Genomic DNA, 13,593 nt, shown 5'->3' on the forward strand with positions numbered 1-13,593 from the left:
ATTTGAATAACACAGATGACTGACTTGGGTTTATGGGCGCACATGGAGAGGCCATTAGCCGTCCATCTGTTTTAATAGTCGGATGACCGGTCCTGTGGCTCCTGCCTACTTGCTGCAGTAGTCATTCCTATCCTACTTTATCCCACGTGTGTGGATGATCGAGGCCGTTCATCAGGTGGATCCCACTTAGTATTTTCCCTGTCCTGGAAATCAAGTGGGGCAGACTCGCATGCTGAATGTGGGCCGTTTGATAACAAAAAAAAAGTAAATTGAACAACGAGGTTTTCATCCCTGCGTGGTCCACCTGATTATGTGACCCATCTGATCTTCGGGTCATGGGGCAAACGGTCTTGATCTTGCATGCGCATGCCCCATTGGCACAGGTAGTGAGTGCAAAACCCGAATGGCCACTCCTGCGAGTAGCCATCCCACTACTCTCCCTCTCCCTCTCCCTCTCCCTCTCTCTCTCACACGCACACACTCATGGGAATCATGGGATGAGGCTGCTCGAATGCATCTCGGGGAATACATCTCCAGGTATTGCAATAAAAGACTTCGAGATTCGGGCAATTGGATTTGTTTTTTTTTTTTTTTTTTTAAAATAAAATTTATAAATGATCCAAACCGTTTATTTGATAGGGACCCCTTGGATGAGAAATGCTTTTAAAAAAAAATCTGGAATACAATTAATATTTCCACCCTTGATTATGTAAAAGTTAGGGAAAAGCTCTTGTTCAAAGCAAACGATCTTAATTATCAAAAGGTTAAAATAATTCAATTGAGAGCTTTTATTTGTTAACTTCCACCCCTCCCCCACAAATTAAGTGAGGCTCATCAAATGAACGGTTTGGATCATTGGAAGATGACCCACATTTAAAGGCTAAAGCCCTAATGCACTGTATTGCAATACATTGGGGTGTATTTGAGCAAACCTCTGATGAGATGGCCAAAGATAACATCACCCATGTGGAATGAGCATCAACTCCCATAACACATGCCTTGGTATGCGGCTCTGATGCTCTCTAAAATATGAGACGAATATATGGGTCTTATGATAGGCATGACTTTTAATGCTTCTCAATCCTTTATTTTTTAAAGTTCCATCTTAGCCGTTCCGTGTGATTGAAAGGGTCCAACTTCCTTATCACATGCATATGGTTGAATTAGATAACAATATTAGATGGCCCCTTGTTATAAGCCACTGCATGTTCAAGAAATTCTTCCAAAGAGAAAACAAATACAGTCTTTGGTTTGACTTTGACTTTTAGTTGTAGTTGTTAGAGGCGTACTCTTTCGTACAGGTACACTCTGGAACGAGATATACTTTGATACTCTGGCAATGTGTGATGGTTCATATGCATGCACTAAGGATTTTGTACACTTGGCATCCTTGTTGCTCAAATCAAACGGTCCAGATCATGGGTTGTACTTTAGATGGATCATATAATAAAATTATTTACACTGAGTTGATGTAGTAAATTAGTAATTAGTTGATTGGTGGACATCCAATGGACCGTTCAACTTCAACAAACATATGTCAATCAATGTTTAAGATTAATGTTCTATCAATCCCATTTTGGGTAATTACATATCTAAAATGGCTCCATGATTTTGACAGATCTATTCAAATTACTGTATGGCATGTGTATAATTTCTAAGTGCATGTGTAAGAAGCTTGCACGTTGTACAAGCGGGCCCATGGTTCAGTGATCCAAACCATACATCTTGGGCTGCACCAACCAGCCACCAATACAACGGCTAGGATTTATAGTCCGTGAAGAAATTAAATTCCAGGAAAGCTGTCCATTATTTAAGGAAGACCCAATTAAGGTTTTTAGTCATTTAAAAAGATGGCCGGGGAGTTCATGGTCAACTTGTAGAATTAAAATGACACATGTACTTTCTCCTCTCAATAAAAATATAAGGATTAACGTTGGAAGAGTAAAAGAGGTTCACATATAAATAGTAGGGAAGGTGGAGCTCTTAATCATAGGCTGTAGTCTTTGATTAAAGGGAGGCAAAAATGGAGAAGGCAGCAGCTAAATTTGGAGGTGCATTGCTCTTCTTCTTTTTGTTTGCTGCTACATTCCAAGAATCTCTGGCCGTTTGGCAGCGGGCCCATGCAACTTTCTATGGTGGGAGTGACGCTTCTGGGACAATGGGTAAGTTTAAGCTTTCTACAGTTCAATCTTATTTGATGTATGATGTATGAATACCTATTGTTTGAATGTGCACCTCAGGTTTGGGTTTAGATCACATGGATGGAAAATGTGCTTACATGGTTAAAAATTATTGTTCAAACGCTATATGAATCGTATAATCCATATTGGAATTTTGGATATTAAATGATACAAATTACAAATCACGTACATGGATCACCTCTCATGGGTCTCATTTGATCACATGAGTTACGCTTCACATGAGCTACCCGTTTCAAGTGTGCCTCTGCATTCCATAGGGTATCTCTTGAGTCCGGTGTGAAAATGTCACTGCATTAATCACCCTTGGTAAGAAGTCTTGAACACGAGTAGGACAATTAACCACTTGCTCTAAAAGCTTGAATTGATAAAGTACAGTGAATTAATTCATTTATCTCATAGTACAGGCACCACATCTCATGAGTTAGGACTTCGGTCAAATCCTCTCGTAAGCCCCACTTCACATTAGTTTCGCTTCACAAAAAGCCACCCACTTCACATGGGCCGCTCACTCCAAGTGTGCCTCTGCATCCCACAAGACATCCCACTCAAGCCCGGTGTGAAAATGTCCCTACTATACGTAATCTTCTAAAATAAACTATATTTATTCCTAACATGTGTTGTTTATATATATAAGCAAGAGTGGATATCTTTTTTATTTTTTATTTTTTAATCTTACTATTTTACTGCCAAAGTGTGGGCCCTCTTTTTCTCCATTTTGGATGTGTAATGCATGGGTTATGTCAAAGTCAGCTTCAAACATCCTTTGGGCCTAATAAGGCTTGCAAGAAGATGAAGCTAATCGGGAGTCCCATCTCTTCGAGCAATTTGGTGAGCCAAATGGGGTGAGCAGAATAGCAGCTGTTCTGGGATTCAGTGGGATCTATGGTCTCTAATGTGCTGAGCATTGAAGTTTTAATCTTAGATTGGTTAGCCACTTTGAATGTAGATTTAGATCTTGTAAAGAAGATCGCTTAGAGAAGTAAATCTTTTTTTTTTTTTCTCCTTTGTATTCTTTTTCCATTTAGCTGAGCTAGCTAACCCTTAGAAAAAAGGATATGGACTGATACAACATGGTTGTATCCATCCGTTGTTGGTCTTTGCATGCTTGCCCTTTGGTAGAGCATGCTTCGGGGGAGAGGCTAAGATGACGTCAATGAAATGATGATGGAATACATCAATCCATATCATCATAGGATATTTTAGAAAATGCGCACCGCCGACGTCTTAAACCGTCGTGGTTACGTTTCAGTTCTATATCACTTTTTTCAACTTTTTGCCTCATGGGTGGTTTGAGTACATTGCACCCCATGGGTGATGAAAGCTACAACCCCACCTCCTATAGACAAAAAAAAAAGGCGATGAACTTTCAAAAAGGCCCACCATGTCACCTGTTTCATAGAATCATTTTGAAAGGTATCCAAAGCTGATTAATCTGCTTCTTTTCTTTGTTACAAATAAGATAAACAAGCTTAGAGGCTACATAAAGACTAAAATATCCCTATGTTTGGCTATCACCGACGGTTTTTAGGCGTCGGCATTGCCCTTTTTTTTTGGTAGTGTTTACATGAATTACTCTTCTTATTTAAAATGTATGTGGAATGAATACAGGAGGGGCCTGTGGTTATGGGAACCTGAACAGTGCTGGTTATGGAACAAACACAGCAGCCTTGAGCACAGCTCTCTTCAATGATGGCAATGCATGTGGGGGATGTTATCAGATAGTATGTGATTCAGCGCAGGACCCGCAATGGTGTTTGAAAGGGACCCAAATTACAATCACAGCCACAAATTTCTGTCCACCTAACTATGCACTTCCCAATAACAATGGAGGCTGGTGTAACCCCCCAAATCAGCATTTTGACATGGCACAACCAGCCTTTGAGAAGATTGCAATATATAGAGGAGGGATTGTGCCTGTTTTCTATAGGAGGTATGCCCACTTACCATCTCGTGTTTTTTTAAATGATTTTGACTGAGGTTTCTCATCACAGATGGAATGTAATTGTAACATTAATGGATTTTCTCTAACAGGGTAGCATGCAGAAAAAGTGGAGGTATACAGTTCACGATTAACGGACATGATTACTTTGAGCTAGTGCTAATCAGCAATGTAGGTGGGGCAGGGGAGATATCAAAGGTATGGATCAAAGGGTCCAGAACTGGATGGATTGTGATGAGCAGGAACTGGGGTGCAAATTGGCAAAGCAACTCCTATCTCAATGGCCAGAGTCTATCTTTCATGGTGCAAACAAGCGACGGACGGATCCTCACGGCGTCTGATGTTGCACCGTCCAATTGGCGATTCGGTCAGACCTTCTCCAGCTCCATCCAATTCTAATGATTTCATTAGAACTTTCCTTTCTCTGTATCCCCTTTTTTGGGGCATTGTAGAGATGTAATGCATTGGTTGTGGCTAAGTATATGATTAGCCCACCTAGTAAATTTTAAATAAAAAATTGAATATCTGTTCATCCAGTGTCAGAGGGAGTGAAAAATATTATTGAACATTTCTCTACATTTTTGGTTGTCCACATAATTCTAAAATTTCTTCTTGTATCTTTAAAGCATTGATTTTATACAACGCTTATGAAGGGTCTCTGCATACGCCGCAACATGTAACGCATCATCAGATATTTATATTTTTCCATAGTATTTAGTATCAGATTTCTTTTCTTTCTTTGGATTTCTATAAATTAGTACCTGACTATTTGTGATATTGATCACAGTACTGTTTTTAATTTTGTTATAAAAGTACCTTGATAATTCAGGTTTTTTTTTTTTTTTTTTCCATCTTAGTACTATCTGTCAAATTTCTTTGACATCTGTTGGTTTAAATATTGTTTTTTAGTAAATGACAAAAAAAACGTGTATAAAATGATAACAAGCATGATTGCCCATTAAATATCAATTAATCGGCCAATTAGAGCACCATTAACCATCCAAGGTAGGTCCTATAAGACTTCAATTAGGTGGGCCCCACGTGATTAATGGTTTAGATGATCTAACTAATGAATATTTAGATTGAGCATGCTGGTGGGTCCCATTGTAGTTATAATCCATTTGGATACGTAGTGGGGCAGTGCACTTGTACTATTATGTATCTACAGTACTTTAGTTGTACATGGACTCTATTTAATGTGGAGACTTGTGAGGGAGGAGTAATTGTGATGGAATTGAGCTACCTAATGACTCTCTTTTATAAATACATGTCTCTATCCTCAAATGCACATTATAGAAAACCAAGTCCTACTGAAGAGATTTTCAAAACAGTATGAGCCACGGAAAGCCAATTTCAAAAGGTTGAAGAGAAGTTCAAAAGTAGCTCAATTCCATTTGGATAGCTAGTGGGGCAGTACGTATCTACAGTACTTTAGTTGGACATGAACTCTATTTAATGTGGAGACTTTTGAGGGAGGAGTAAGTGGGATGGAATTGAGCTACTTGATGGCTCTCTTTTATACATACATGTCTTGACCCTTAAATACACATGATAGAAAACTAAGTTCTACTGAAGAGATTTTCAAAACAGTACTACGAGGCACGGAGAGCCAAGTTCAAAAGGTTGAAGAAAAGGCCCCGAAGATCAATGGTCTCAATGACCAAATCATGTGAGACCCATGTGCTTCTCAACTCACTACTGGATGTAAACTTTCTTTCTTTCTATAGCAGGAATGATTGCATGCAATAGCCGATTTGTGCATGGATTTCATTCTGGGACCTACGATACCATTTCGAGTTCTAATGATGTAAATATTGATTGGGTGGGCCACACATGCACATGCACAAATAAGTTGATACTTAGCAAAGTTGCTATTGGACACGGTGGGCCCACAATTATCTATGTGTTTTATCCATATGGTTTATCTATTTTGGAACAGCATGGTCCTAAAAATGAAGCAGATCTAAATCTCGGCTAGACCATACCATAGGAAAACAGTTGTGATTGAACGCCCACTATTAAAAACTTCTTAGGGTCCACTGTAATATTTATTTGTCATCCAACCCGTTGGTTAGATCGCAAAGCCCTAAATGAAGGGAAGACACAAATATCAACTTGATTCAAAAGTTTATACATGTAAATCCACGCATATTAAGGGCCTGTTTGGATCATAAGTTGCTTATGCTACAAGAAACTTGATCTTAGTTTCTACTTATCTTCTCTTCTACTTATTATGAAGATAAGTACGTCCGGTAAACAACCTACTTATCAGCTTCTCCTCTCTTTCGTCTCTCTGATGCCTCTCCTCAGCAACATATGAAAAGTAAAAAAGCTAAAAAAATTAATAGAAGTGATTAAGTATTTTTAAGTAAAAAAGTTACTTATAACTAATTATAAACCAAACTTACTTATCCGAAACAAGGTACTTATCTATTGCTGTAAGTTAAAGAAAAGAAGAAGAAGTAACTTATCTACTGCCGTAGCCCATAAGTGTGTGTGTGTATCTTATTTGGTGGTATCCAAATAGGTGTAAATAAGATCCACACATACTGGTTCACCATGCATGATTCAATGGTAGATGCTCTGTGTTTCAACACTGAATTAGTCCTGGATTCAAGTGCCCATGTGGGCCGCCTGTAAAATCGGAAATTTTCGTTCTTCAAGTTAACCACAACATGCAGAGTACATGAATCGTTTTAAATTTATTTCTAGTCATTCATTTGTTATTTCTACATGCTGTAGCCCACATGAGGTGTGAAATGGCCTAATTTTTATATCATAAGATTCAAAGCTCACTTACCTCTTTCTGATGTAGTTGCCGTATCATACATACACAATGGTTGTAAACGAGACAATCTGCGAGAATGACATGAAAAGGTGCATTGTACGTTGCACAGCTCTCGTAAGAAAATGAGCAACATAAGCACCTCATATCATGGATGCATGTGATGGGTTATAAATAGCCACAACAACCATTTCTGCGTCTGTCCAAAAGCTATGGCAGGACTTGGATTGCATAGTGTTGTGCGATATGGAAAAGCTCTGTGGACCCCATCATGATGCATGTGTTTTATCCGTAATGTTCATCTATTTTATTAGATTATTTTAAAGCATAACCCCAAAAATAAGGCAGATCCAAAACCCATGTGAATTACATCACAGAAAATCATAAGCCATTAAAACTTCTTCAGGCCTACAATAATAGTTATTTTCCATCAAACTTGTTGATTATGTCATATAGACTTGAATGAAGGGAAAATACAAATTAATCAGCTTGATCCAAAACTTTTGTAGACACTAATAAGTTTTTAATTGTAGGGTTCAACCACCATTGTTTCTTACAATGCAGTCCATCTAAGGTTTAGATTTGCCTCATTTTTTATCTCATGTCTTAAAATGAGTTGGTAAAATGGATCATGGATCCATATGGATAAAATAAATACATTAGGGTGGGGCTCATTAAGTATTTTTAATTAGCACGCAATACTTGAAATGTACCTATTACACGCCACCAAAGAAAAAGTATCATGTTCGGCCAAAATAAAAAATAAAAAATTCTCCTAGATAAAATAATGATTTTGTACTTTCCACTATGGGTCTTGTTGCCTTTTTTTTTTTTTTTCATTAGTAACATATCACTATTGCAATTCAGGGCCGCGGCTGTGGCATCTAATTGGACCAGCTCGACTAATTATTTTGGGTTCACGGTGCACCCCACCTGATGAATGACCCAGATCTTGCAGGTGTGTCCCATGTTGTCCTGTGTGCCATGAACGACCTCTACTTCTCTCAACCTGCAGATCACACGCTCCTATGCCTTACCAAAGTCAGAGAAAACTCGTGGAGGGCGTCATCCAGAAGCATTCACGTAGTGGGCCTCACCGTCGATTTCCATAAATCAAAATAACAAATCTATCAGACGGTCCTGCCTCTGCAATCTCAAAGAGGTTGAAAAATGGCTCACATGCACAACCATAGACGGCGATTTGATAATCCTAACCATCCGAGCAGTGCAATTTTCGCCTGTTGAATGTGGACCACAACTCAAAATTTTTATAGCCATCAATTTCCCAACAACTAATTCAACGGCTAAGATAGTCTTGACCCTACACACGGCGGCCCACTACATCCACAGTACTGTTTTCCCTGGAAGTGTGTCGCTAATAACCTCTCTGGAAAGGCTCTTCGGAAATTACCGACAGAAACATTCTCTCAACAGCATCAGTATCAGTCTCATCACCAACCACTGAGATTTTCATAAGGCTCCAACGAGTGAATGGCCCGGATCTTTGAGTAATGATTTCAATACTCGGATGACTCTATACCGGTTGTCCGAGTTGACTCGATGAGTCTGGTGCAACTTTGGGACTCGCCCGAGTCATGGATAAAATGGTCTAACTCGTTTGAGTTGAGGTTCAGGATATGAGTTTGGTGGGAGTGTGCTAGTATGCTAACCAGGTCTGAGGTAGCTCTGATGAGACTTGTCCGAGTCAACTCGGACTCAACAGGCACGCAGTCATACACCTACCAAACCCAACTCAGGTGAGTTAAACTAATTTATCCTTTACTCGGAAGAGTCCCAACTCAACTCAGGACTAAATGACTCGATCCAACGATTTGGGTGAATCCCAGACTGTGGGGCTCACCTTGATGTACGTACCTTATATCGACACCGTCCATCCGTTTTGAAAGATCATTTTAGGGCATGAAGTAGAAAATGAAGAAGATTCAAATCTAATTTGTACCACACTGCAGGAAAAAGTTGTGATTGACCATTAAAAATTTCCTGTGGGCCATAAAAGTTTTGTATGAAGCTGATATTTGTGTGGTCTCTTCATAAAGGTCGTTGTGACCTTATCAAGGATTTGGATGGCAAATAAACATTCCGGTGGCCCCATGATGATTTTAACGGTGGGAAACTAATATCCACATTTTCCTGTAGTGTGGTCCACCTGAGAAATGGATCTGCTTCATTTTCCGGATCATGAACTAAAATGAGCTTTTAAAACAGATGAACGGCGTGGATATAAGGCACATACATCAAGGTGGGCCCTAGAGTCAAGGATCCACCCACCTCAGCCTGCGTCATGTGACTGACACGTGTGCATCCGACATACAAACCTAGCACCGCGTGGCAGCTGTCCTGCGGCCCCGACGTTGTATCAAGGCTCCTTGTTCCGATCCCTTCTGTCTACGTTCCAACCATCATCTTTTTAAGGCGTTCATATATTGATTCGGTGGTAGGTACCTAACAATAGCCATCTCTCGTGCAAAAATAGTACGTGTGGGGCCCACCTGCTCCTGATTAGGTTTCTAATCAAACCGATTAAAATGGAATTGCTCTTGTCATTAGTCTATTTTAAGTACGTTGCATTATTTGATACCCGTGAGTCCTGTCACCAAAGCAGATTTGAAGTGCCAACCAACTCCTCAACTGTCCACGCACACACACGTGTATGTTCGGATGTTTTGTGGCCAAAAGCGTTGGAAAATTTCGTTCATTCCCATCATCAACGGCTCGAATCACGCACTGATGTTGATGTTCTTACGTTAGGCACTTATGATGGTTTAGCACCATTTTGAAAATGATGATGAGTGGTTGTATCGAAATTTAGACCGTAAATTTGTTTTTATAAGCAATCCAGACCGTAGATTGCCAACCCAAAAATTATACTGAGTGGGAGATATAATAACCATCTGATTTTATTTTTTTTTCATTTGGGATTTGGGTCGCTTCACATTTTACTTTTGAGTTTTGACCATCCATTTGGTGGACACTAAAATGGATGGTTATGATCGATTGAAGGTGTAATTTTAGATATATAGTCCATACAAAATGTGCACCAAAATTCGAATGATTTGGGTAACTGCACATGAGTGACACATGTCAGGAAAGTGGGTCATGCCATTTTCAAAAGCGTGTGATCCGGCGAGGATTGCGTCCTACCCCACCAGGACCTAGCTAGAGACGGACGGTCCTTGCAGAAGCTCTGTGGGGCCCACCGTGATGCATGTATTTTATCCATGCTGTCCATACATTTTGATACATCATTTTAGGGCATGAGCCCAAAAATGAGTCAGATCAAAGTCTTGAGTCGACCACACCATAGGAAGAAGTGGTGACAATGACGTTTGATGTTGAAACCTCCCTAGGGCCCACCGTGATGTTTAGTCTACATCTAAACTGTTCATAAATTCCGACAGATCTGGATGGAGGGAAAACAAAGCTATCAGAGCTTAATTCAATACTTCTGTGGCTTCATGAGGTTTTCAATAGCAGGCGTTCCATACCTACTGTTTCCTGTGGTATGGTCCATTTGAGCCTTAGATCTGTGTGATTTTTAGTATCATTCTCTAAAATAATATTTCAAAATTGATGGACGGTGTGGATAAAGGTCATACATTAAAGTGGCCCCACAGAGCCCCCGCCAGGACCGTCCGTCTCTAGCCAGGACTGGTGGGGGTAGTACCCAATCCGCGTCAATCACGTGTAATCTGTCGTCGGTGGGACCGGAGCAGTTGTTACCCGAGGTGTTACCCTTGCGTGGGGCCCCCCTTGATGATGTGTTGTATATCCACTCCGTCCATCCGTTTATACTGCCCATTTTAGAATGTCCACCTAAAATTGAGCAGACCCAAATCACAGGTGGACCACACCACAGGAAACAGTGGTGATTGAACACCTACCATTAAAAATTTCCCAGGCCCATCTGTAAGAAGATCCTAACGCTTATTTACTATCCAACCCGTTGATAAGGTCAACTTGACCCAAAACATTCGAGGCCTATAAAAAGCTTTTAATGGTCATTCACCAATTTTCCAGTAGTGTGGTCCACCGGAGATTTGGATCTGCTTAATTGTTTGGGTATGTTCTGAAGTGACCTGAAAAAAACGGATGGGCAGTGTGGATATACAACACCTTCATCAAAGGTGGCCCCACACGGTAAGGAACATGACCATGGGAAAATCACATATGTTTTTTTTTTTTTTTTAATAAAAAAAACACACGCACTTACGCCGCAGGGGGCTTTCACCACCTATGGATACTCGTACCCTTGACCGTCTACCACCCGAGCAAGATCCAGGATCCAAGGGAAAATCACTTGGTTACCCACGAAAGGATGAATGAAGCCCTTCAATTGATAAGCGTGTGTAAATATCCACACGAAATGAAGCTTAGATACGTGTGAGCGAAGATGTGAAGATGTGCATCAACATGTTTTTGGGTCAAATGAAAGTTAGAAAAACTCAAGATTTTTTTTCTCTAAAAAATGAAAAAGAAAAAAGAAAAGGAATAATTGCTTCTACATTTAAAATAATGTATATTTCAAAAGATTGGACAAACTGAGTTCACAAAATGTTTGGAAATTTTTAGTGAAGATAGATTATATATTTATATGAGAATCACTTGGGAATTGATTATTTTGTAGATAAATATTGTTCAGGCATATACAGTATAGTGGTGTGTGGAAAAAATAGAAGTGGTCACCACCTTCTAACTAAAGATGATTTTTAAATCTATATGTTGAGAGAATTTTATGAAGTAAGCAGAAATAAAATTAATATTATTGATGAAAAAAATATTTTTTCACAAGGGACTCAATAGCCTTATATAAACAAAAGCGGGGGATAGCTCATAATCTGACTTTAGAAAAAATCTCCAAAACAATAAAAATTACTATAAATACTAAAAAGACTGATTGTAGGCCCGCCTAAGTTTTTGAATGGCTTCAACTTTTGGCATCCATTCATCCTGACAGGATTCATCTTCTAAGTGGATTAGATGAGATACATAAACTACATTAAGCCTTACATGCAATCTAAAAGGGTTTTAATGGTCGACATCCCGATCCCAGTAATTTCTTGTAGTCGGGTTCACGTGAGTTTTAAATTGACTTGTTGTAAGAACTCTGTTTAGTGGGCCTTACTGATCAACGATCTGGATTGTCATTCAGTTGGACTGGATGATTGAGTAGAACAGTGGGCCCCACTTCAGGTGATGCGCTACGCAGTCTATCTGCGCAGCTTTGCGTACTAAGGCTGGAATGCTATAACTGTCTTACGCAGACAATAATTTGAGTTGTATTAGGATGCTACAATGTGGAGCATGAGAGAGAGAATTGTGATAGGTTTCAAACTCCCTCTTCACAGACTCTATAAAAGAGAGCTGGGTCCCCGATCCTACACCACAGCAGAAATTCGAGTCCCATCTACTGATTTGTAGAAAGGGTGTGAAGGAGAGGAAGATCCTAAGCTCTAAAGGAATTCTGGTATTCTGGTGTTCTTATCCGGCTTCCATGGCGGCGTCTCAGCTAGGTAAGCTATCTGAACCCCTGATCGCCATGTCTCATGCATAGACAGATCCGTGGGCCTATTCCGCATATAGATTAAGTCCCACAGTTGGTATCAGAGACATCTGTGCATAGGAATGGATGATCATATTCAGTCATATCACATCAGCATTAGAGATTTTTGAATTCCTGGAACAATTGAAATCAGGGATTTTTCCCTGAATTCAGAAATCAACTATTAGGGATTGTTCCCGGAATTCAAACATGAGTAAAATAAAGGATTTAGGATTCGGAATCCCCAAATCAGGAAATTAGGGTTTTCAGATTTGGATCCCTAAATCAGATAAATTCGGGATTTCAAATCCCAAATCTCAAATTGGGGATTTCAGATATACAACCCCAAAATCAAGTTGAGATTAGGAATTTTCAAATCCCTGGATTCTGAAATCAGACTTATTAGGGATTTAGATTCGAATCTCCAAATCTGGATCCAGTAATTAGGGTAATCTAGAAAAGCGAAACCCACATCTATTTAAGGTTTTCAGATTCCAGATTCCAAAGTTCAGATTCGCATACGATAATCCCAAATTGGGGATTTCATATACCTTACCTGTATTTCTGGTAGATGACCATGGAGACTGTAGCCGCCATCTCTGTTGGACAGTTATGCGTCTTCTACTTCATCCTCATCCACACCAGCGTCGCCATCTCTCTTTGCGGCAGCCGTTAACGTCGCATGGAGAAAGTCTCCTGGCAGATGCTGGCAGCACAGCTCGTGATCGAGCTCTCTCCCATCGATTCCCTCTTGCGGTCAAGAGCGACTGCCTTTTTGGGTTTTTTTTTTTTCGTATGTTAGGTCGAAAACCACTCGTCATAAGGATGGGATTTATAGACCCGATTTTCATGCATTCGGGTTTTTAGATTTAGACCCGATTTGACATGTGCAGGATTTTCAACTGGGCCTAATGCTTATTCAGGGGCCCAGTCTCGAGTTTTGGATCCACCTGATATTTATTATGGGCTTGACATCAGTTCGAGGCCCATTAAATCCCACATATTTATGAAATCTCAGGTATTTTGTTTTGGCCCTGTCAAAACATATAGGCCCATTTAAGCCATTAGTCTTCTATAGACATTCATGGGCCCAATTTTTCATAACCTT

The 13,593-nt window shown here is 39.8% G+C and overlaps 1 protein-coding gene across 1 annotated transcript; it reads left to right on the forward strand.

The window, feature by feature from the left end:
* Positions 1-2,023: 2,023 nt before the first annotated feature.
* Positions 2,024-4,626, forward strand: LOC131225929 (putative expansin-A17). Its single transcript, XM_058221539.1, has 3 exons — positions 2,024-2,162; positions 3,810-4,131; positions 4,233-4,626. The coding sequence occupies exons 1-3, from the start codon at positions 2,024-2,026 to the stop codon at positions 4,537-4,539; spliced, it is 768 nt and encodes a 255-aa protein (XP_058077522.1). The 3' UTR covers positions 4,540-4,626.
* The last annotated feature ends 8,967 nt before the right edge of the window (positions 4,627-13,593 follow it).

This window comes from Magnolia sinica, chromosome 14, assembly GCF_029962835.1.
Source record: "Magnolia sinica isolate HGM2019 chromosome 14, MsV1, whole genome shotgun sequence".
NCBI lineage: Eukaryota > Viridiplantae > Streptophyta > Magnoliopsida > Magnoliales > Magnoliaceae > Magnolia > Magnolia sinica.